Source organism: Lycium barbarum, chromosome 1 (assembly GCF_019175385.1).
Source record: "Lycium barbarum isolate Lr01 chromosome 1, ASM1917538v2, whole genome shotgun sequence".
Taxonomy (NCBI): Eukaryota; Viridiplantae; Streptophyta; class Magnoliopsida; order Solanales; family Solanaceae; genus Lycium; species Lycium barbarum.
Window position 1 is genome coordinate 94,668,322 of NC_083337.1, and position 26,644 is coordinate 94,694,965.

The window sequence follows — 26,644 nt, forward strand, 5'->3', positions numbered from 1 at the left end:
TTATACCACCTTGGAGAGGGTCTTGCACTTGTTAAGGATTCAAGAAAATTATACTTATTGAATCAAAGTGGAAGGTTTGAATTTTTTTTTCTCCTTGTGGCCGAAATGCCTTCTTTTCCTTGCTCTTGTTTTTGTTTTCTTGAAGTTTCTAGTGAATGTGATGAATGCCCCTTTATTTATTTGATGGCCTTGAATTTAATTAATATATGGGCTTGGGCCATTATTTCCTTTACCATGGCCGGCCATACCACTAAGGAATTGGGCCTCATTTTCTCTTAATTTGTTAAGCCTAATTCGTTAAAATTCTCGTTTTGTGATTCCCGAAACTAATTTTCGAAATTCCAATTTTGCCCTTTACCTTCCTCCGTATTTCGACATCAACAATATTTTTCTCGAACAACTTATATATATATTGAATAAGATCAAAATATGGCCTTGTCTTTAACTTGTCACAACCATTTCAAATTTCCCGGATATGCAAAACTACTGGATATAACACAAAATGGCAAGTGTCTTGGCCACTCCAAAATGGCCTATCATCCCACCACTATGTGCTTCGTTGACGAGCAACTCTCTCCATGAGCTCATTGGAACAAAAACTCTACCATCCTTGAATAGGAACCCATCAACAAGTTTGAACCTATCAACCCTCCTCTCTTGGGTCAACTCCTCACAAATCGCCTTAAAGTTGGGATCTTGAGAATAGAATCCCTTAAGGAATTCAAATCCCATCATTCTAGAAGTCATAGTGTTTAGCAAGACATGCCTTCTAGATAATGCATCCGCCACCACGTTGTCCTTTCCCTTTTTGTAATGGATCACATAAGGGAAAGCTTCAATCAATTCTACCCATTTCGCATGTCTCTTGTTGAGCTTGGATTGGCTCTTCAAATGGTTCAAGGATTCGTGATCTGATCGTATAATAAACTCCTTATCCCACAAATAATGTTGCCAATGGGTCAAGACCCTCACAAGTGCATACAACTCCTTGTCATAAGTACAGTAGTTCAATGACGCCCCTTTTAGCTTTTCACTAAAGTAAGCCAATGGCTTGCCTTCTTGCATCAATACTCCACCTATGCCAACCCCAGAAGCAGCACACTCAACTTCAAAAGTTTTCTCAAAATTGGGTAATTGCAACAATGGTGACAAACTCAACATGGATTTCAATTCATGAAACGCCTTCTCTTGCTCATCTCCCCAAACAAAAGGAACATCTTTCTTGATCAATTCGGTTAAGGGTGAGGCAATTGTACTAAACCCCTTTACAAACCTTCTATAGAAACTTGCTAACCCATGGAAACTCCTCACATCGGTTTCATTTTTAGGAGTTGGCCAAGTTCTAATAGACTCCACTTTTTCTTCGTCAACCTCCACACCATTTGCACTCACCACAAAACCCAAGAACACCACTTTATCAACACAAAAATCGCATTTCTTGATATTAGCAAACAACCTCTCACGCAAAAAGACATCAAATACTTGCCTCAAATGGCCTACATGCTCCTCAATTGATTTCCTATACACAAGGATATCATCAAAATAAACAACCACAAACTTGTTGATAAAGTGTTTCAAGACATGGTTCATCAACCTCATAAATGTGCTACGTGCATTCGTTAGTCCGAATGGCATGACAAGCCACTCATAGAGTCCAAAATTGGTTTTGAAGTCCGTTTTCCACTCATCACCGGGGCTCATTCGAATTTGGTGATAGCCACTTCTAAGGTCAATCTTCGAAAACACACTTGAGCCACAAAGCTCATCCAACATATCATCAAGCCTCGGAATGGGATGGCACTACTTTACCGTGATTTTGTTGACGACTCTACAATCAATGCACATCCTCCAAGTGACATCTTTCTTTGAAACAAGAATCACCGAAACGACACACGGGCTAAGACTCTCCTTCACTAGCCCCTTTTTAAGAAGCTCGTCCACTTGCTTTTGCAACTTTTTTGTTTCTCCCGGATTGCTCCTATAAGCCGGTTTGTTGGGAATTTGGGAACCCGCTACAAAGTCGATTTGGTGCTTAATACCTCTCAAAGGAGGTAAGACATCGGGCATTTCTTCCGGGAACAATGTTTCATATTCCTGCAAAAGAGAAGATATACTACTAGGAAAAGTGCTAGTAGCTTAGTTAGCATTTAAGAGAAGGTCCTTGTTGATAAGACACACCATGAAGTGTCCCTCATCAACCCCTTTTAAGCAATTACTTGGTTTGGCCAACAAACATTTCTTGGAACCATCTTGAGATGTTTCCTCTCCACTTATGACCAACAAAGTCTCCCTCTCACTCTTCTCTTTTTCTTCCCTTTGATACTTCTCCCGAAGCTCCCTCATCACTCTATAATCCTCACTCACTTGGTAAGGGGTTAGTGGGTTAATAATGTATTTCTTCCCCTTGACCACAAACGAGTATTTGTTAGTTCTCCCACTATGTTGGGCATCAACATCAAATTGCCAAGGTCTTCCAAGCAATAGATGGCAAGCTTGCATGGGTACCATATCACACAAAATCTCATCCTGGTACTTGCCAATGCTAAATTTTATAATGGCTTGCTTGTTGACCCTTATTTCACCACATTCATTAAACCATTAGAGTTTATAGGGATTAGTGTGCTTGAGGGTAGGGAATTTCATACCTTCAACTAAAAATTGACTAACGGCATTCGTGCAACTCCCACCATCAATGATTAATGAGCACACCTTATCCACAATTTTACATCGTGCATGAAACAAGTTCTCCCTTTAGTCACTTTCTTCCCTAGCTAGAGCCCCTATGGCTCTTCTAGCCACAATAGCATGGTTCAAGGATTCTTCATACCTTATCTCAACCTCTTCATAGAAATCACCTTCACATTCACTTCTTTCTTCATCTTCTTCATGACCAACCCCGCCCTCATGTTCATCATTGGTTCGATACCCATCCCTCACTATTGTGATAGTCCTCAGGTTGGGACACTTACCCACAATGTGCCCTCTCCCTTGGCACTTAAAGCATTAGATGGTAGAAGGTCGGTTATAGTTGGTGTTAGAATTGTTACCTCCTTTATCCTTATCATCACCTTTGGCTTTGTAATCGAATTTGGCTTGCGGTGCTTGAGTGTTGCTCTTGGGCTTATCCCAAGTGGAATTTTTCCACTTTTCTTTGCCTTTGTTCCAAGTTGAGAACGATTTGTTTTTGTCTTTGTAGGACCTCTCTTCTTTTAGATCTGCCTCAACCTTGGATGCGTCATTAAATGCCTCTTCAAGACTATTATAGGTTTTAAGCCTCATCAGTTTAGAGATGTCTCGATTCAAGTTGGCTACAAACCTTATAATAGTGTACTCTTCATGCTCTTCTATCTTGGACTTCATCCGCAAATCCTCAACCTCATCAAAGTACACTTCCACACTTTTAAATCCTTGCTTCTACATATACAACCTTTTGAGTGCAACTTGGTGGTATGTGGGTGGAAGCCACCTTGTCTCTATGAGCTCAATCAAGTCGTTCCAAGTTGGCAGATCATAGATGTGTTGTTGATCTCTTTGTAACTTCTTGTATTCCCACCAAGTAGAAGCGTACCCCTCAAATTGAGTGAGGGCATACTTTTCCTTTAAGGCCTCGGACCCATTGCTCATGAGGAAGATGCGCTCACTTTGCAATTTCCAATCAAGGAACTCTTCTGGATTGCTACTCCCTTGGAACGTAGGAAGGTTCACCTTGATGGTGTTCACATTTCTATCATTATCTTGCCATCTTCCCCGATCTTCATAACCTTGGGCCCTCCCTAGGTCTACATGACCTTGGAATCTAGGGTCATGGCCCGAAAACCTCTCAAAACCTCCTCTTCCTCCCTTCCCCCTGTTATTCATTCCTCCACGCCTCCTTCCTTGCCGGTTATCATTCCACCACCGACCTTGTGGATAGTCATCATACTCCCCTTCATTCATGGGGTATTGGTAGTGGCGTTGGTATTGGTTTTGGTTACGAAAGGGATCTTGTGTTTGGACTTGGGGTGGAGCGTGGGGTGTTTGTTGTAAGGTTACTTGAGGGATTGCCTCGTTCGGGTTGTGTTGGTAAACGTGGGGATAGGTTTGTCGATTGGAGTTTTGGAAAGTGGAGTTTTGGGATGGAAGGTTGGTTGTTTGGGGTAGTGGAGCTCTTTGGGTGGAGGTGGTAGGGGTGTTGGGATTGCACAAGGCATGGGCTTTTCTCGGGGTAATGGTTGGTGTAGTGTCTTGTGTTTTATCCCCATCACCTTCATTCCGAGAATGGGGAGTGCCCATTTTACTCGAACTCTCCATTTGAACTTTCTCAATACTCACCATCTGTTCATCCATACCCTTCAACTTCCCATTCATCTCTCCTTTCATCTCTTCCATACCTGCTTGCATGCCCGAGATTTGATTCATGATCATAGCCAATGAACTTGCTATGGATGACATATCTACTACCTCTTGCGTCCTATCACCTTGGTTAGACATGATGACCTGCAAAACTAGCAAACAAGATTAGCAATAAAAGCCTCACGTCACTCATATTGAACTCTCAACCTTACCACACTCCGTGCTCTTTCGAAGTTGTTAATGAATCGCTCGCCCAATCAAATTCGCACGTTGATTATCCTTTGTGGTAGAATGGATTTTTGTTTAGATGAATGACGGACGACTCAAAGAAAATCAGACGAGAGCCAACAAAGTTTCAACGAAGAAAAGCTTGAAAGAAATTAGCACGAAAGAAATGTGGACACAAGAACTAGTAGACACAAGTAAGAAAAACTACCAAATGACTACTAGTTGAGAGACACAAGAAAATGGAATGCTAAAAACGAAAAATAAATAAAATTTCAGGCCCGGGTAGGTGATAACTTGAAAAGGGGGTCTTGAAGCCTCAACTGAGCCAACGTATCAATTTGAAATAACGAAATTTTTTAAAATTCTATACTTGTTTTTTTTTTTATTTTGATCCCTACCTATGGAATAGGAATCACTTACAATCAAGGCTCAAGAAATTTTTGATTTGAGAATAAGATACGAGGCTTGGGAAATCAAAGAAATAAGATGAAAGTTAACTCGTACTCGGAAAATTATACGGCTGGGAATCAGTTTTTATATGGTCCATATAAATTTTGACCGACTGTATAAGTGGATCGTCAAAATTCCGGAAATGTTCTACTTTCTGCGGTGGACTTTTGACGCTGCACAGGAAATTTTGCAGACCGTATAATTATACCGTCAACGCGTCACAATAAGCAAAATTTCTTGACTGATTTTCACGCTGAGATTTGTCGGTCCGTAGAAAATTTTACGACCGCACAATTGTACAGTCAACGCGTCACAGTAAGCAAATTTGTTGGCTGGATTTTGACATTTCAATTTTGACGTCCCGCAGAATTTTATACGGTCCGCATAATGGACCGTATACCAGTTCCCCTGATGACGTCTCGTATTCGAATTTCTTGGATCTTGGGTTGGATTTCTGACCTTATTGACTTCCTTGGGCCCACAAAAACCTAGTAATTACCATTTTGGGCTATTTTAACATCCTTTGCACTTGGACTTGAAAAATTTTAGATCAAACCTTTCTTTTTGGTCTTCCTCCTCAAGATGAATATATGAATGTCCTCAAGAACATGAAGAACATTAAAAATTCCATGTACCTTAATTCCAACTCGTTTTTCCTCCAACTTTCGGATATAGGTTCCTCTTTGATAGGAGAACAAAGCCCAATACCTATTGAAGTCAATTTCAATCCAAATCAACAAGACCCACTTTGAATTCTTCAAGATTTGTTGAACCTCTAACGGTGGAAACTTCAGTCCTTACCCAAATGATTTCAAATTTCGTTTCCAGATGTTTTCCACCACAACGAACTCAAATCAACCTTCAAAACACTCAAATCCAACCACACTTGTAATTCTCCAATTTTTTGATTTTCAGATTTTTTTTTTAATTTTTGAATTTGAGCCTAGGATTAGAAATTGTAGGAACAATATCTTAGCCTATGCTCTGATACCAAATGATAAGATTGAACCTAAGGAAACTCTAAGTATTCAAACACGACAAAATAAAATAAAAGGAACTTGGAAAAGAAGAGATAGAAGGATTGACACTAGACCCAAAGGATAGTAAATCTATGGGCAAAACTGGGTATATCAAACCCAATCCCTCCCAATTTGATTCAACCCTAAGAACCTAAGTAATTTTAATTCAAAGAAAGGACTCAAATGATTCCACAAATGAGCAACCTAATATGAATTCAATGGAACTTGCAATTCAATGCACAACTAAGAAATTACACTTAGTCAATAATCAACCAAACAAACTATCTATGAACTAAATCTCTCAAAATATAAATTCACACAATATCCAAGCTAAGTCTTCCAAATGCCTATTACACCAAAAGGCCCTAAAGTGGCTCTTTTGCAAAAATACCCACCTGGGCCTTCAATTGCATCCAAAGCCTCATAACTTGTAATTATGACCTCCAATTGCCATTCTAACCCCATAACTTGTAAGTATGGCCTCCAATTGCAATTTTAGCCCCATAGTTGCACTTTTAGCCATTTTGTGCTTCTAGCCACTTTGCAACTCTTCTAATGCCAACTCCCAAACGTTGTAAATCCGCGAAGTCTTCTCTCCAATCTCCTCCAAGGCATCTTTTTTCATGAACAAGGCTTGCAACTCTTGAAGTTCTCTTGCTTGACTTCTAGGAAAGGCCTTGTGCTTGTTGGGTTCATATCAATTGGTCCACATTCCGGCCACTACCCAAAAGAAAAACAATAGAAAATAACCATCAAAACAAATTTAGATCCACTTTTAAAAGGTTGATTTTCTAATAGGAAATGAAGACTCCAGATAGCATGAGTGTAACTTCGCCTTACGTCAACCTAGTCAGTGACGACGAGGGCATAGAAGCAATAAGTGAGAAAAACCAACAATGGGACAATAGAATGGCCCTAGCCACTACCAGAATGAAAGAGGCTATACAAACCACCAAGGCAGCCAATGTGAAAATGAAGGAAGCAGAAACTCTTCTGGCTTATGTCGAGGAACTAACAAAGCAACACCCTGCCAATCGGGTTAAAAAGAGAAAGGCACCGAAAGCTCCAATCGAGAGTTATGTCTAGCTCAGTCAACAAGAAGGGCTTGACCCTATACCATATGGAAAAGATGAGCTACTTATTCCCAATCTGAAAGTCTATGGAGACCCGCACAAATCTCAGCTCGAGGAGCCTTCCGTTTCATGCACAATTGTTCTTAAAGGCACAAGACCACATAATTGGGGTACACCAGTAGAGTTGTCAAAACAAGAACTCCTGGAAACTTTGGGAAGCGTAGGAGTGTACGCACAAAGTCCAAATATGTTGCCACCATGTGCTCTTTTTGTGGGTTACAAAAAGTGTCTCTACCACCGCGGTCAATCAGGTCATACAGCCACCGAGTGTGGAGCATTGGAGAAAGAGATTATCCAATGGATTGATCAAGGGAGAATTAGCCAACTGTAGGGGGGCCACTCTCTCCTGACTCATGACCGAGGAAGAAATCATCCAGAAAAGATATCGAATGTTAGGTTCTAGAAGAGCGACATCTATAAGTTTGAGGAGTCATATGCCAGGATCCATTCACTACTGTGCAGTGTAAAGAAGGTAAGAACAGTGCCGCAAACCTATCAGGGTCGCTCGGGTTCTCAAAGAGAAAGGGTTTGCGTGTATCACCATGGTTGTCCTGGCCACGACATTGAAGAATTTGTGGATTTCAAGCTTGAACTAGAACGCTTCGTGCATGAAGGCCATATTTGGATTGTCGCGGGAAGACAAGGATAGAAGATGAAGACAAAAAAGACAATGAAGACCTGCTTAGTATGGTTGGGTAGAAAAACATAAGTATCCCTTTATAGCTTTCAATAAGATAGAGTATCCCTTTCCTTTCTTATGTAAACGGAACCACGCTGACCTGATGTCCCGTTGGGGATACGTGGGAAGCCTATATAAGGCCTGGTCCGGGTAGAAAAACTAAGTTTCGGGTAGCATAGGAAAAAACTTTTTCTATGTATGCCTGAACTACAAATGGACCTGATTTCCCTTTGGTGGGATACATAGGCAGTCTATTTAAGACTCGGTCCTTGTATAATAAAAACCTAAAATCCCCTTAGTATTGGATGGGTAGAAGTAAATTAACCATACAAACTACTTATTTAAAAATCAGTATTCCCAAAAAATACAAAAAGGCCAAAATACCCTTGGAATGTGAATCAATCAAGAAGTTGAAACAAAATATATGATTCTATGTGCTACAAACTACAAACAACATGATATTTTGTGTTTCGTGCTTAAACCTAACGCTAACTTGAGAGCTTTTTAGTTGTTTTCTCTTATAGACAGGGGTCGATCCGCTGGCACCAATTACTCAATCAAAAGCTGCCGCAGCGTACTTAAACTCTCAAGAAGAAAACATGCCTAAAACTCCACCACCAAATAAAAATGGTTTAGTCGAAGGTAACTGTTACACCCCAGAATTTTTTTTGTTAATGCACAGTGAATAGACTAACTAAGGGCAGACGTACACGATGTTTTAATAAGTAAGAAATAACAATTGATGATTCCAAATGATATTTCAAAGACATTTGAGGTAGGAGACGAAAGTTGTTATGGAAAGCAAGGTATATGTTGTGTGTCGGGCAGGATTTACGTGTATCGAATGAATGATGGCTTAATGATATTTTGGAGAAGAGTTATAACGTCCCTTAGATTGTTAATGAAGTGCTAAACAAGTACGAAGAAGGTTCCATAAGGATTTGAGATCAAACAAAGTAACGAGAAAAAAATTGGAGAAGAGATAGATTATACGACCAATAATACGGTCCATAAAATATTATACGGTCCGTATAATGGTCTGCAGAATCGTCACAGTGAAGGTCCCTCACTGATGGGATTATACGGTCACTTATACGGACTATATAAAATTATACGGACCGTACAATGTGCCGTATAATGGTCACAGAATGAGTTGTTGCTGGGATAATTTTACGGTCACTTATATGGACCGTATAAATTTATACGGACTGTATAAGTGTCCGTATAATTTAGTCGGGACAAAATTTTACGTTTTTAAATAATGGACCCAAGTTTATTTTTTTAATTTCCCATCTTCTCGTTTTCTCCCCACACCCTCAAGAACCCTCTAGAACTCTCTCCACTCTTCATTTACAAGAATCCAAGTGAAACTAAGGATCAACTTCATCAAATCAAGAGAAACAAGTGCAAGAAACTCACTAGGGTTCATCTAAGCCTAGAAATTCCAATGGAAGTGAACTAGGGTTTTGGTGCAAGAGAAGTATTTCCACTCAATCCTTATTCCTACACCATATAAGGTAATTTTTACGGTATTTCCATGTTGTTTAAGGTATTGAGAAGTTGAAACACTCGGATTGTAGAAGGATACAAAAAATGGGTCACGAAGATTGGAATAATGAGATTTTGAGTAGTAGTTTGGAGTGAACCATGAATATTGATATGTTATAATTGTATGTATGTTATGAATGACATTTAGAACATGGTATAAGCATTATATGTGAAAAAAACGCAATAGTGAACACTGACCATGATTATGGAGGAATTGAAGTGAAATTATGAAATGTGGATAATGTAGATGAATGGTGATTATTGCCTATAATATTGTGAATGTTGTTATGGATGCTTGGGAGTCGATATGTGATATGAGGAAAGTTATATAAATAAAGGAAATGCTGCCCAATTTTCTCTAGCTTTAGTAAGCACGTTCTTATAATCGTTTAGCTAATGTTAGTACGAACTCCCCTGAAGGTAAGAACGTGGGCATTGAAGGAGAATGATCAACCGGTAGAATAGCTAAAGGAAAAGGTATGTGAGGCTAGTCCCTTCTTTCTAAGGCATGAATCTTATGACATGATCTTCCCTCCTCCTCCACGAATTTCCTACATTCCAGAAAACTAAGAGTCTATGTTCATGAATAGCCATATGAGTTAAAAATAAGAGATATTATGAATATGATGATGATGAGATTAAGTCCAAAGATTCTAGAGTTCACGAATATGATGTTTCTGTAAAGCTAATGATGTTAACTACGATCAATTGATGTTGTTCATTGTATAAACTAACCTTATATGCTAATTCCTTCAAAGAGAGGCAGAATGCTTATGAATGCTCCATAATGGAATTGGGGGTTCACGACGTTATGTCACCCCAATAAAGTATAGATGTCATTGAGTTCTATGCATGCATTTTGACGAGTACATGATGATGATATTACACCGCGCCTATATAGCCGGGAAGACATCGCTAAGGCGGGCAGCGTATACACCATGTCTAGGTGGCATGGGTACACACCACTAGTGGGCGGCATGATATGGTACCCCGGACGCGGGCTAATGATTATTACACCGTACCAATATGGTCGGACAGCTTATACATATATGCATACATGATATGATGATGATTATGGAGTAAGCCAGCATGCATTATTTCTGTTGTAATTGATAGTCAGTTACAGGTTTGTTACACCTTGGAAAATCCCCCGTATATGTACAATGAATAAGATAACAAGAGCGTAGTGTATGCGATGTTTTGACGAGCAATAAAGAGTCTTAGATGACCCTCGACGAGATTCTAAAGGCATACAATGCAAGGAAAGAAAGTTGCTAAGGAAAATAAATCATACGTGGTGTATCGGATAAGAATAACAAGCAACGATTTGGTGATGGCATAATGAGGTCTTAGGGATAAGCAATAACATCCTTTATATGGGTATTGAAGTGTTAAACAAGTGTTAAGAAGGTTCCATAAGGATCGGAGATCAAACGAGTCGACGAAAATGAGTTCCGGAGAACTGGACAACATACGGCCAGACATACTGGCCGTATAATATATACGGACCATATGTCCAGTCCGTAGATCCAGCCCAGAACACCAGGTTCACTGGACCAAATATACGGTCCCAACATACGGTCAGTAAATGTTATACGGACTGTATGTTGGTCCGAATAAAGATGGTCGGCCAGCTATTGGTATTTTAATATAAGGGACTCTTTCATTTCATTTTTCATTTCATTCACTCTCCACTATTCAAGAACCATATAGAAGACTCCCTAATCTTCCACTACAAGAGAAATCAAAGGGAAACAAAGATCAATAACACATAATCCATGAATCAAAGTGTATGAAACTCAAGTAAAGCTCACCTTCTTCAAAGGAAACCAAGAGAGGTGAGATAGGGTTTTGGTAAAAGAGGGAGAACTCCACACAAGACTTGTTAGACCATCATCCAAGGTAAGTTTCGTGACCATTTTATGTTGTTTAAGGTATTGGAAGGATAAGATACCCGAATTGTAGAAGAACATAGCAAATGGGTCATTCAAGAGTAAATAATGTCGTGAGTGAGTGGTAGTTGAATTGAATCACGAATGTTAGTGTGTTGTGAGTATGAATGTGCTATAAATGACATGTATACCATGATATAAGTGTGATACATGGGAAAATACGATAGCGAACCCAAAACCATAAATGTGGGGAAAAAGGAAGAGAAATGGTGAATCATGGCCATTGTATATGAATGATAATTGCGTTTGTTATTGTAGGTGATTGGGAGTTGATATGGAATACGCGAAAAGTAGTATAAACAAAGGAAGTGCTGCCCAATTTTCTCTAGAAATAATAGTGCGTTCTTATAGTTGGTTAACTAAAGAACGTACAAATCCTCTTTTTTTGAAGGTAGAGGCGTGACATTGAAGGAGAATAAGCAAACGCTAAATTGCTTAAACGACAAAGGTATGTGAGGCTTAACTCTTCTTTCAAAAGGCATGAATCCTTCAAGCTTTCCACAAATCCTTCTATAAGATGATGCTTAAGAGTCCTTCTATATATTGAATCCCCTATGAGCATGATAGTGATGACAATGAGGTAAAGTCTAGAGACTCAAGAAATTGTGGCATGATGTTCCTACAATGCTAATGATGCTATTATTGTTAACACTTGCCTTACTTTTCCTTCTCTTCAAGGTGAGGCATGATACTCACAAATGTCCATAATACAATCGGGGGTTCACGACCTTACGTCACCCCGACTTAGTATGGTTGTCTTAAAGCCTAATGAATGCTCTTAATGCTATGGTATGTTATGACAATAAGATGATAAGTAATCCTAACTTGTAACACTATGGGATACATGGAACACTAAGAAATGATAACATGACACTATGGCTTAAGATGTATAATAATGACCTGTTATGATTGATGTTGTGATGATATGATTCCACCGTGCCTACATGGGCGGGCATGTCACCGCTAATGCGGGCTGCGTATGATTCCACCGCGCTTATATGGCCGGGCATGTAACCTCTAATGCGGGCTGCGATGTTTACACCGAGCCGAGAGGGCCGGGCATGATCACCACTAGTGGGCGGCATGTGAGGGTTACCCGGACGCAGGTAACAATACAGATTATGATGTGATGATGTATATGATGACGTACGTGATGATGTATTGGATGTGATAACATGTGTACTATGATTGTGTAAAATGTGAAATATGATAGTAATACGATTTCCTATGACATTTGTGCAGGTTATATCTTTGTCCCATAACTCATGATCTTTCTATTATGTTTGTCTGTTTCATTCCTTCCTTACATACTCAGTACAATATTGGTACTGACGTCATTTTTTTCTATGGACGCTGTGTTCATGCCCACAGGTAGACAGGGAGGAGATCATGCTCCAGATTCTTAGAGGCTGCTAGCTGATTGGAAGCCCTCCATTGTCCCGGAGGTGCCTATGATGATTCTTTTGTGTACAGTTGTCGATGTCATCTATTAGAGGCTCGTAGATACTCGACGTGGATCATGTGGTTTTATGGCTTGGTTATTATGTATGTATATATATATATATATATATATATATATATATATATATATATATATGTGTGTGTGTGTGTGTGTGTGTGTGTGTATTATTTTGCTAGCCTAAGGGCTCGTATGTATAAAAGCATTTCGTTTCTAAATGAAAATGGATTTTATTATAAATTAAGCATGAACCGGATAAATGATTGCTAAATAAGCTTATTAAGTGATGGCACGAGCGGTGCTCGGTGGTTAGCCCCGGGTACCCGTCACGGCCCCTAGCTGGGTCGTGATAAAAGTGGTATCAGAGCACTTCGGTCCTAGGAAGTGTCTACGAGCCGTGTCTAGTATAGTCTTGTTTATGGTGTGTAGCGCGCCACATCAATAAACAAGGGGCTATGGGGCATTTAGGAAAAATGACCATCTTTCTTCTATGAGATCGTCCGATAGAGCCATGTATAAGATGTTATCCTCCCTAATAGTGTGTTATGATTTCAGAATGCCACCAAAGGGAAAAGCTACAGCCGCCCAGAAGGGAAAGCCTACAACAAAGAGGCGGGTAGAAGGAGAACCTCCGATGAATATAGAGGAAGGAGAATCGCACAACGAGGCCTTGTCAAATACTTCTTCTACCCCGCCTAATGTGGAAGAGCAAGGAGGAGCCCCAGCTCCAATTCCTCCGCCAGCTGCTACGGGTCAACAAATGACCGAACCTATTCAGTTATTGACCCAATTGGTTGCCGCACAAGCACAACGACAAAATGTGGGTTCAAGTGACCGGGCACCAAGTACAAAGGCCCGTGATTTTATGAGTCTAAATCCCCCGGAATTCTTCGGGTCAAAGCCGGAGGAAGACCCACAAGGTTTTATTGATGAAATATTGAGGACATTAAAGATTTTCCATGCCTCCGAAACCGAATCCGTGGAGTTTGCATCCTATAGACTCCGGGATGTGGCGGTGTTATGTTACAACAATTGGGTAGTATCAAGAGGGGAGAATGCGCCTCCTCCGGTTTGGCAAGAGTTCGTAGATGCTTTCATTCGCCACTATTTTCCACCCGAGGTCCGCCGAGCTAGAGCGGATAGATTTCTGAATTTGAGACAGGGAAACATGAGTGCCCCGGAGTATAGCATGCGACTCAATGCTTTGGCTAGATATGCTCCGACTACGGTGGCCGACATGGGAGATCGGGTACATAGATTTGTGAGTGGTCTGGGACCGCATTTATTTAGAGATTGTCTGACGGCTCCCTTGCAAGATAGGATGGACATTTCCCGGATACAGGCCCATGCTCAGAATTTAGAGGGGCGACAACGACAACAAAGGGGCGATCGCGACAATGATAGGAGGCAAAACAAAAAGGCTAGATCTGAGTGCACAGGTGGTGATTATAGAGGAGTATCGAGGCAGGCTTATTCCCGACATTCAGGCCAGTCAGCGACTAGTGCACCTCCCCAGTTCGCGGATAGGGGATTTGATCGCTCTTTTCCATCAGGACAGGGTCAGAGCTCGAGAGCTTCGGGTTCTCAGTTTGGGGGTGATTATAGTCAGAGGAGACCGCCAGTTCCACGATGTAGTCGGTGCCGCAAATTACATTCAGGGCCATCTCGTTAGGACACTGATGGTTGTTATGTTTGTGGGCAGACCGGAGATTTGATGCGAGATTGTCCTTCGCGATATGGTAGAGGTGGGTTCAGCCCACAGACTCAGCAGCGGGTTCCTTATCAGCAGACCTCGCAGGGCAGACTTCCCAGATGACAGCAGGCCGAGGCAGAGGCCGAGGGGCAGCATCTACTTCGGGTGCCACTCAGTCCCATGTATATGCTTTAGCGGGACGACAGGATCTCGAGTCCTCTCCGGATGTAGTCACAGGTATATTGTCTATATTCTCTAGTGATGTGTATGCGTTGATAAATCCGGGCTCTACATTATATTACTCCATACGTTGCTGGTTGTATCTGGGTAAAACCCGAGTCCATTAAACCCTTTGGGGTGAGTGATCCTGTGATAGCAAAACAAGTGTACAAAAATTGTGTTATTGTGATATGCGATCGACAGACCAAGGCTGACTTGATTGAGTTAGAAATGGTAGATTTCGATGTAATCATGGGTATGGATTGGTTGGCTTCGTGTTATGCAAATGTTGATTGTCGCACAAAAGTGGTTCGATTCAAATTTCCGGGAGAGCCCGTGCTTCAATGGCAGGGTAATACAGCATCTCTGAAAGGTAGGTTTATTTCCTACCTCGAGGCAAAGAAGATGATAGCCATGTGCTATATTTACCACTTAGTTCGGGTTCATGATACCGAGGCAAAACCACCAATTTTCCAGTCAGTCCCGGTGGTGAATGAGTTTCCAGACGTATTTCCAGATGAACTTCCAGGTCTTCCACCAGAAAGGGAAATTTATTTCGCTATCGATGTATTGCCGGACACAAAGCCTATTTCTATTCCCCTTTATCGAATGGCTCCGGCAGAATTAAAAGAGCTAAAGGCGCAGCTGAAAGACTTGCTCGAGAAGGGATTCATTAGACCCAGTTCATCGCCGTGGGGAGCTCCGGTCTTGTTTGTGAGAAAGAAAGATGGATCTCTACGAATGTGTATCGACTACAGGCAATTGAACAAGGTGACAATAAAGAATAGATACCCTCTTCCAAGGATTGATGATCTATTCGATCAATTGCAAGGTGCCAAGTGGTTTTCAAAAATAGATTTGAGGTCGGGCTACCATCAAGTGAGAGTTAGGGAAGCAGATATTCCAAAAACAGTCTTCAGAACGAGATATGGCCACTATGAATTTCGAGTGATGTCATTCGGGTTGACTAATGCTCCGGCTGTATTTATGAATTTGATGAACAACATATTCAGGCCTCTCTTGGATCTATTTGTGATTGTATTTATTGATGATATTCTGGTATATTCTCACACAGAATCGGAACATGCAGATCATTTGAGGATCGTTCTTGGTATTCTCCGAGCCCGGGAGCTACACTTCAATTTTCAAAGTGTGAGTTCTGGCTAAATTCTATGACATTTTTGGGCCATATTATTTCATACGATGGCATTCGAGTCAACACTCAGAAAATTGAAGCAGTGAAGACTTGGCCAAGGCCTACGACGCCTACAGAAGTTCGTAGTTTTCTGGGTTAAGCAGGCTATTATAGAAGGTTTGTAGAGGGCTTTTCATCCATTTCAGCCCCATTGACGAAGTTAACCCAGAAGTCGGCTAAATTCCAATGGAATGACGCTTGTGAACATAGTTTCCAAGAGTTGAAAAACAGGTTGACCACAGCTCCAGTTTTAACACTTCTAGAAGAGCCAGATGGCTACGTTGTGTATTGTGATGCTTCCGGTATGGGATTAGGATGTGTGTTGATGCAGCATGGTAAAGTTATTGCATATGCTTCGAGACAATTGCAGAAACATGAAAAGAACTATCCGACGCATGATCTTGAATTGGCTGCGGTTATTCATGCCCTGAAAATATGGAGGCATTATTTGTATGGTGTGTATGTTGATATCTATACAGATCACAAGAGCCTCCAGTACATTTTCAAGCAAAGGGAGTTGAACCTGCGGCAGAGGCGGTGGTTAGAATTATTAAAAGATTATGATGTTAACATTTTATACCACCCCGGGAAGGCGAATATAGTAGCCGATGCACATAGCCGCCGATCAATGGGCAGTTTATGTGAAATCCCTCCGGAAAGGAAAGAGATTGGTTCAAGAACTTCATCGATTGGCTAATCTTGGATTGCATGTAATTGATTCAGGTGATGCAGGTATTAGTATCAAAGATTCCACAATTTCGTCCTTGGATCTGGAAGTGAAGGAACAGCAGTATGAAGATCCTCAATTATGTCATTATAGAGACGCATCGCATGGAAAGGAAAATTCTCCATTTGAAGTTTCTAGTGATGGAATTCTTAGATACCGAGGAAGGTTGTATGTGCCGAATGTGGCGGAATTGAGCCGATGAATTCTAGAAGAGGCACATTGCTCTCGATATTCTATTCACCCGGGTTCAACCAAAATGTATCATGATCTTAAGATGATGTATTGGTGGGATGGCATGAAGAGAGACATAGCAGAATTTGTAGCACAATGTCCAAATTGCCAACAAGTAAAAACGGAACATCAAAAGCCAGGAGGCTTATTGCAAGCGATAGAAATACCCACTTGGAAATGGGAAGTGATTAACATGGATTTCATCGTGGGATTACCTCATTCCCGTGGTAAATATGATTCTATATGGGTGATCATGGATAGATTGACAAAAGCAGCCCATTTTCTTCCAGTTAGAACCACGTACTCAGCAGATGACTATGCAAGACTGTATCTCAGGGAAATTGTGCGACTCCATGGTATTCCATTGTCTATTATCACGGATAGAGGAGCACAGTTTACAACTAAGTTCTGGAAGTCTTTTCAAGAAGGTCTGGGCACGCAAGTGAAGTTTAGCACGACATTTCATCCACAAACTGATGGGCAGGCCGAGCGTACCATTCAAACCTTAGAAGATATGCTACGGGCGTGTGTGTTGGATTTTGGTGGTAGTTGGGATGACCATTTGCCATTAATTGAGTTTGCATATAACAACAGCCACCATTCTTGTATACAAATGGCTCCGTATGAAGCGTTATATGGAAGGAAATGTAGATCTCCAATCGGATGGTTCGAAATAGGAGAAGCACAATTAGTAGGCCCCGAATTGATCCAGCAAGCAGTGGAAAAGGTAAAGGTGATTCGAGATCGGTTGTTAATATCCCAAAGTTGCCAAAAGTCCTATGCGGACAACCGCCGACGAGACTTGGAGTTTCAAGTTAACGATTGGGTATTTTTGAAAGTTTCACCAATGAAAGGGATAATGAGATTTGGGAAGAAGGGGAAGCTAAGACCTAGGTACATCGGACCCTACAAAGTCATTCGCAAGGTGGGACAGGTAGCATATGAATTGGAATTGTCTTCGGAGCTTGAATCAGTCCATCCAGTCTTTCATGTTTCGATGCTCTGCAAGTGTGTTGGAGATCCCACAAGGATTGTCCCGATAGACGATGTGCAGATAACAGAAAGGCTAACTTATCAAGAGGTGCCTATTGCCATCTTGGATAGGCAAGTGCGAAAGCTTCGAAATAAAGAGGTAGCTTCAGTCAAAGTCCTTTGGCAAAACAACAATCGGGAAGAAATGACTTGGGAGGCAGAAGAGAAGATGAGGTCCAAGTACCCGCACTTATTCCAACCCCCAGGAGAGATACAAAATGAAACGCCGATAATATAAGGTATGTATGCTTTATCTTTAAGTTTTTGGTAATGTGAGGCCATAGATATGATGATATTGTGATGTAGCCCTGTGAGGCAATGATATTATGGGTTGTTGTGACAGGTTGGTAGTGCCAAGTTACAGGGGAAACTTTGGCGAAATTTTTGTAGAATCTCGAGTGTTTAACATTCCAGGACGAATATTCCAAAAAGGGGGGAGAATGTTACACCTTGGAAAATCCCCCGTATATGTACTGTGAATAAGCTAACCAAGAGCATAGCGTATGCTATGTTTTGACGAGAAATAAAGAGTCTTAGATGACCTTCGACGAGATTCTAAAGGCATACAATGCAAGGAAAGAAAGTTGCTCAGGAAAATGAATCATACGTGGTGTATCGGATAAGAATAACAAGCAACGATTTGGTTATTGCATAATGAGGTATTAGGGATAAGAAATAACGTCCTTTAGATTAGTATTGAAGTGTTAAACAAGTGTTAAGAAGGTTCCATAAGGATCGGAGATCAAACGAGTCGACGAAAACGAGTTCCGGAGAACTGGACAACATACGGCAAGACATACTGGCCGTATAATATATACGGACCGTATGTCCAGTCCGTAGATCCAGCCCAGAACACCAAGGTTCACTGGACCAAATATACGGTCCCAACATACGGTCAGTAAATATTATACGGACCGTGTAAAGATGGTCGGCCAACTTTTGGTATTTTAATATAAGGGACTCTTTCATTCCATTTTTCATTTCATTCACTCTCCACTCTTCAAGAACCATCTAGAAGACTCCCTACTCTTCAACTACAAGAAAAATCCAAGGGAAACTAAGATCAATAACACATAATCCATGAATCAAAGTGTATGAAACTCAAGTAAAGCTCATCTTCTTCAAAGGATACCAAGAGAGGTGAGATGGGGTTTTGGTGAAAGAGGGAGAACTCCACTCAAGACTTGTTCAACCATCATCCAAGGTAAGTTTCGTGACCATTTTATGTTGTTTAAGGTATTGGAAGGATAAGATACCCGAATTGTACAAGAACATAGCAAATGGGTCATTCAAGAGTGAATAGTGTCGTGAGTGAGTGGTAGTTGAATTGAATCATGAATGTTAGTGTGTTGTGAGTTTGAATATGCTATAAATGACATGTAGACCATGAGATAAGTGTGATACATGGGAAAATACGATACCGAACCCAAAACCATAAATGTGGGGAAAAAGGAAGAGAAATGGTGGATCATGGCTTTTGTATATGAATGATAATTGCGATTGTTATTATGGGTGATTGGGAGTTGATATGGAATACGGTAAAAGTAGTGTAAACAAAGGAAGTTCTGCCCAATTTTCTCTAGAAATAATAGTGTGTTCTTATAGTTGGTTAACTAACGATCGTACGAATCCTCTTTTTTTGAAGGTAGAGGCGTGACATTGAAGGAGAATAAGAAAATGCTAAATTGCTTAAATGACAAAGGTATGTGAGGCTTAACTCTTCTTTCAAAAATCATGAATCCTTCAAGCTTTCCACAAATCCTTCTATAAGATGAAGCTTAAGAGTCCTTCTATATATTAAATCCCCTATGAGCATGATAGTGATGACAATGGGCTAAAGTCTAGAGACTTAAGAAATTATGGCATGATGTTCCTACAATGCTAATGATGATATTATTGTTAACACTCGCCTTACTTTTCCTTCCCTTCAAGGCGAGGCATGATACTCACAAATGTCGATAATACAATCGGGGGTTCACGATCTTACGTCACCCCGACATAGTATGGTTGTCTTAAACCCTAATGAATGCTCTTAATGCTATGGTATGTTATGACAATAAGATGATAAGTAATGCTAACTTGTAACACTATGGGATACATGGAACACTAAGAAATGATAACATGATGTTATGGCTTAAGATGTATAATAATGACGTGTTATGATTGATGTTGTGATGATATGATTCCACCACGCCTACATGGCCGGGCATGTCACCGCTAATGCGGGCTGCGTATGATTCCACCGTGACTATATGGCCGGGCATGTCACCGCTAATGCGGGCTGCGATGTTTACACCGAGCCGAAAGGGCCGGCATGATCATCACTAGTGGGCGGCATGTGAGGGTTACCCGAACGCGGGTAACGATACAGATTATGATGTGATTATGTATACAATGACGTACGTGATGATGTATGGGATGTGATAACATGTGTACTATGATTGTGTAAAATGTGAAATATGATAGTAATACGATTGCCTATGACATTTGTGCAGGTTATATCTTTGTCCCATAACTCATGATCTTTCTATTATGTTTGTCTGTTTCATTCCTGCCTTACATACTCAGTACAATATTCGTACAGACGTCCTTTTTCTATAGACGCTGTGTTCATGCCCACATGTAGATAGGGAGGAGATCTTGCTCCGAATTCTTAGAGGCTGCTAGCTGATTGGAAGCCCTCCATTGTCCCGAAGGTGCCTGTGATGATTCTTTTGTGTACAATTGTAGATGTCATCTCTTAGAGGCTCGTAGATACTCGACGTGGGTCGTGTGGTTTTATGGAATGGTCATTATGTATATATATATATATATATATATATGTGTGTGTGTGTGTGTATATTATTTTGCTATCCTAAGGGCTCGTATGTATAAAAGCATTTCGTTTCTAAATGAAAATGGATTTTATTATAAATTAAGCATGAACCGGATAAATGATTGCTAAATAAGCTTAATAAGTGATGGCACGAGCGGTGCTCGGTGGTTAGCCCCGGGTACCCGTCACGGCCTCTAGCTGGGTCGTGACAAGGTTGCTCCTCATTTGATGCTTCCTTATTTCATTGATATATTATTATTGTTGGTGCCTTACATACTCAGTACAATGTTCGTACTGACGTCCGTTTTCTTTGGACACTGTGTTCATGCCCACAGGTAGACAGAGAGGTGATCCAGACTCGTACGAGCTACTAGCTGACTTGAGAGCACTCCATTGTTCCGGAGGTGCCATTGATTTATTCTTTTGTGTATATACATGTATTTTGGGCACAGCGGGGTCCTGTCCCATCCCTATGTCTAGCACTCTAGTAGAGCCTCGTAGATACGTATGTGTGGGTAATATGGTCTCACGATGTCCTTATTGTATGTGTATTATTTTGTTAGTCGAAGTGCTTATGTATATAAAGGTAATTATGTTCAAAGTGAAAAACAGTTTTCCTATGATTTGAGTCTAAGATTAATGAATGAACGCTTGATGTGTACGATGGGTAATGGTATGAGCGGTGCTCGGTGGTTAGCCCCGGGTACCCGTCATGGCCCCTAGTTGGGTTGTGACAAAAGTGGTATCAGAGCAATTCAGTCCTAAGAAGTGTCTACGAGCCGTGTCTAGTAGAGTCTTGTTTATGGTGTGTTGCACGCCACACTAATAAACAGAAGGCTATAGGGCATTTAGGAAAAATGACCATCTTTCATCTTAAGAGATCGTGCGATAGAGCTGTGTTATAAGATTTTCTCCTCCTTAATAGTGTGCTATGATTTCAGAAATGCCGTCAAAGGGAAAAGTTACAGCCGCCCAGAAGGGCAAGACTACGATGAAAAGGTGGGTAGAAAGAGAGCTGCCAATGAATGTAGAAGAGGGCGAATCACATAATGAGGCTCCATCTAATACTTCTCCCACTCCGCCTATTATAGAAGAACAAGAAGGGGCTTCAGCTCCAGCTCCTATGCCTCCAGTTCCTCCACCGGCTACTTCGGGTCAACAAGTGACCAAGGCTATTCATCTGTTGACGCAGTTAGTTGCCGCCCACGCACAGTGGTAGAATGCGAGTCCAAGTGATCGGGCAGCTAGTACCAGAGCCCGTGATTTCATGAGTTTGAATCCTCCGGAGGTTTTCGGATCAAAGACGAATGAAGTCCCGCAAAGTTTTATTGATGAAATGTTCAGAACATTGAAGATTATTCATGCCTCCAAAACTGAATCTGTTGAGTTGGCATCTTATAGACTCCGATATGTGGCAGTATTATGGTACAATAATTGGATATCATCAAGAAAAGAGAATGCGCCTCCTCCCGTTTGGTAAGAATTTGTAGATGCCTTCATCCTTCAGTTTAATTCATTGGCTAGATATGCCCCGACTATGGTGGCTGACATAGGGGATAGAGTGCACAGATTCGTGAGTGGATTAAGGCCATATTTGTTCAAGGACTGCTTCACGGCTTTGTTGCAAGATGGGATGGATATATCCCGCATTCAAGCCCATGCCTAGAATTTAGAAGGGCAACAACATCCACAAAAGGGTGATCGTGGTATTGATAGAGGGCAAAGCAAGAGGGCCAAATCTATGAGGGCAGGTAGTGATTATAGAGGGGGATTAAGGCAGGCATATTTTAGACACTCAGGCCAGTCAGCGACTAGGGCGCCTCCACAATTTGCAGGTAGGAGATTTGGTCGCTCCATTCCTTCAGGACATGGTCAGAGTTCGAGGGCCTCAGATTCTCAATTTGGGGGATATTATAGCCAGAGGAGATCCCAGTATCGCGATGCAGCCAGTGCGGTAGATTAGATTCCGGACAGTGTCGCCAAGGTTCATATGCTTGCTATGCCTATGGCCAGGTTGGGCACATGATGCGAGATTGCCCGTCGATGAGTGGTAAAGTTGGGGTCAAGCCCACAAGATCAGTGGCTGGTTCTACTTCAGTGTGCCCGGTAGGGCAGACTCCCTAGATCCCAGCAGGACGAGACAGAGGCAGAGGGGGAGCATCTACTTCAGGAGCCACTCAGCCCCGTATGTATGCTTTAGCCGGACGACAGGATCTTGAGTCCTCCCCGGATGTGGTTACAGGTATATTATTCGTATTTTCCCATGATGTGTATGCATTGATAGATCCGGGTTCTACCCTATCTTATATTACTCCATATGTTGCTGGTCGTATTGGGGTAAAACCCGAGCCAATTAAGCCTTTTGAGGTATCTACTCCGGTTGGTGATCCCGTGATAGCTAGACAAGTGTACAAAAATTGTATAATTGTGATATGTGACCGCCAGACTAAAGCTGATTTAGTTGAGCTGGAAATGTTAGATTTCGATGTGATTATGGGTATGGATTGGTTGGTCTCATGTTATGCTAATGTTGATTGCCGAATGAAAGTAGTTCGATTTCAAATTCTAGGAGAGCCCGTGCTTGAGTGGAAAGGTAATATAACATCTCCAAGAGGTAGGTTTATTTCCTACCTTAAGGCAAGAAAGATGATAGCTAAGGGCTATATTTATCACTTAGTCCGAGTTCATGACACCGAAGCAAAGTCGCCAACTTTCCAATCCGTTCCGGTAGTGAATGAATTTCCGGATGTATTTCCAGATGAACTTCCAGGACTTCCTCCAGAAAGAGAGATTGATTTCACCATTGATGTGTTTCCAGACACCAAGCCTATTTCTGTTCCTCCTTACCGAATGGCTCCGGCAGAATTGAAAGAGCTAAAGGCACAGTTGAAAGATTTGCTTGAGAAGGGGATTATTAGACCCAGTTCATCACCGTGGGGAGCACCAGTCCTATTTGTGAGAAAGAAAGATGGTTCCTTACGGATGTGTATCGATTATAGATAATTGAATAAAGTGACAATAAAGAACAAATATCCTCTTCCAAGAATTGATAATTTATTTGATCAACTACAGGGTGCCAAGTGGTTTTCTAAAATATACTTGAGGTCAGGTTATCATCAAGTCAGAGTTAGAGAAGAATCCCAAAATAGCTTTCAGGACGAGATATGGCCATTATGAATTCCGGGTGATGTCATTTGGGTTAACTAATGCTCCGGCAGTGTTCATAAATTTGACGAATAATGTATTCAGGCCTCTCTGGGATCTATTCGTAATAGTATTCATTGTCGATATTCTATTATACTCTCGCACAGAATCAGAACATGCAGACAAATTACGTATTGTCCTTGGAATTCTTTGGACTCGAGAATTGTATGCAAAATTTTAAAAATGCGAGTTTTGGCTTAATTATGTGACATTTTTGGGCCATGTTATTTCAGATTATGGCATTAGAGTTGATAATAAAAAATTGAAGCCGTGAAGACTTGGCCAAGGCCTACGACGCCCACAGAAGTCCGTAGTTTTTTGGGATTGGCAGGTTAGTATAGAAGGTTTTTTTTTTATAAATTGTGTTCTACCAGGCCAAGCCTGTTAGAATTTTTTATTGATAAATGATAAATGTAAAAAAGCAGTCTATTACAGCATGTCTATAATATGAACTAGCTAAAATTGAAAAACTAAGAGACTGTTATCTAGTTCTATCCTGTATGCCTAAACTAGTATGTCCTCTGTGATCATGTTGAGTCATCTTTGATGATAGCCCATGTCTGTGCACACACCATATGATTATCCATATATGTAGCATCGTTGTTGATGATCAAGCTGCTGAATCGTCCTTGTTCTAATCCTCAGCCGAGGCAATTGTAATTTGTCCATATTGAGAATTCTTCTTCCTTCTGATGGCATGAGTATAAAGTCATGTACTTTAATCACTGCATGATCCAAAGCCTGATTTGCTAGAAAGTCTGCCAAACTGTTGCCTTCTCTGAAGATATGATTAATCTATACCTGCATTGCTCTCATATCCTATTTGATCTGTTCAATCTGATTCCTCAGTTCCTATGGAGTGATCCATGTATCTTGTAAGATGTTTAGGAGGACAAGTGAATCAGTCTCCAATTGAACCTGTTGAAAGTTGTGTTCTTTACAGAACTTCAATGCCTGTTTTATAGCCTCAATTTCAGCTTCCATGCTTGTTGCTATTCCCATTTGTTGTGCTTCAGCGTAGACCAAATCCCCATTACTATCTCTGATGCAGAATCCATATGAACTGAGCCTAGGATTGTCTCTACTTGCCCTATCTGTATTGCATTTTAATTTCCCTGAAAGTGGCATTCTCCAAACCACCTTAGCGTAATAAACTTTTGGTTTGTATCTACTAAGGTGGTGAAGCATAGTTTCCCAATCACCAGATACATTCTGCAACCATGGGAATCTCTTCCTTGTCAATTGATGTAGTATGTGCTGTACTTGTTGTTTCAGTCTGTAGAAGGACACTGATCCTCCATGTTTAATGGAGTTTCTTCTCTTCCATAATGTCCACATGATCACTGCAGGCATTGCTCTGTACATAGGCTGCAATTTTGGCTTTATCTCAGCAGACCACCATGCCATGATCATTTGATGTAGCCCAACTCCATCTGTGGGGATACCTGCACAAGAAGCAAAGAACTTCCATAACTTGACAGCTATGGAAGATGTTAGAAATAAATGGCCCACAGTTTCCTCCTGATGCTCCTCACAGCACTAGCATCTTGATGGTATATTGATCATCATCTTTTTTAATATATCATCTGTAGAGATTCTCCCTTTCCACACTCTCCACATGAAAAAACTTATTTTTATTGGTAGCCTTTTCTCCCACATGAACTTATAACTTGTTTGTTTGCTCTCTCTGTGTCTGAGAAACTCCCATGCAGATTTAACTGAGAATCTGCCATTTGTTTCTAGCATCCAACATGGTTCATCATCTTCTTCTTCAACTGGTACTTTTATATTTTCCTTGATATGCTGAGCCAATTCCTGATCTAGAGTGACTGTTAACAGTTCCATGTTCCATTCCCCATTTTGCACAAACTGTCTAACCTCTATTTCTTCTTCTCTAGCAGCATCAGGAATGATATAATATAGTGCCCCCAGCCTTGTCCAATTCTCATACCAGAAACTTGAAGTTCCATTTCTCAGATACCAAAATATTTGTGGCTCAACTGCATCTCTTATATTTACCATTTTCTTCCATGTGTGAGATCCTCCTCTCTCCAATGCCATAGTAGGATGCCATTTCTTGCAGTATTTATTCAGCATGTAGCTACCCCATCAGCTTCTTCCACATCTGAAATTCCACCACAACTTAGCAAATAAAGCATTAGATATATCAGTTAGTGATCTAAGACCAATTCCTCCTTCATCTTTTGGTAGACATAATTTGTCCCATGCCACCCAATGTTTGCTTTTCACCCCTACTGTATTGCTCCAAACGAATTTGGCAAAAATCTTGTCTAGTTGCTTTATCACCACAGAAGGAGGATTCATAGTTGATAGTAAATATACTGGCATGGTTTGCAACACATGATTGACCAGCACATATCTACCTCCAAAAGATAACAGTCTATTTTGCTAAGACAGAATCCTTTTCATCACTTTTTTGATCAAATCCTCATAATATATCAATCTCTTTTTTCCATAAAACACTGGACAGCCTAAATATGTGAAAGGAAAGGATCCATGTCTCATCTTAATATGTCTTTTAATCTTGCTATTAACTCTAGCTGAGACCTTGTGATGAACATAGTAACAACTTTTATCTGTATTGACCAGCTGTCATGAAGCCTTCTCATAATTCCACAATCTCCTCATCATTTTCTTTAAAGAATATCCATCCCCAGAACAGAATAATATCGTGTCATCACCATATGATAGGTGATTGATTTGAGGA

General features: G+C 40.9%; 1 protein-coding gene across 1 annotated transcript; it reads right to left on the reverse strand.

Moving 5' to 3' along the window:
• Positions 1-483: 483 nt before the first annotated feature.
• LOC132612845 (uncharacterized) lies at positions 484-3,360 on the reverse strand. Its single transcript, XM_060326928.1, has 6 exons — positions 3,048-3,360; positions 2,828-2,936; positions 2,179-2,572; positions 1,895-2,094; positions 1,372-1,519; positions 484-1,263 (listed from the first exon to the last, which is right to left on the reverse strand). The coding sequence occupies exons 1-6, from the start codon at positions 3,358-3,360 to the stop codon at positions 484-486; spliced, it is 1,944 nt and encodes a 647-aa protein (XP_060182911.1).
• Positions 3,361-26,644: the final 23,284 nt, after the last annotated feature.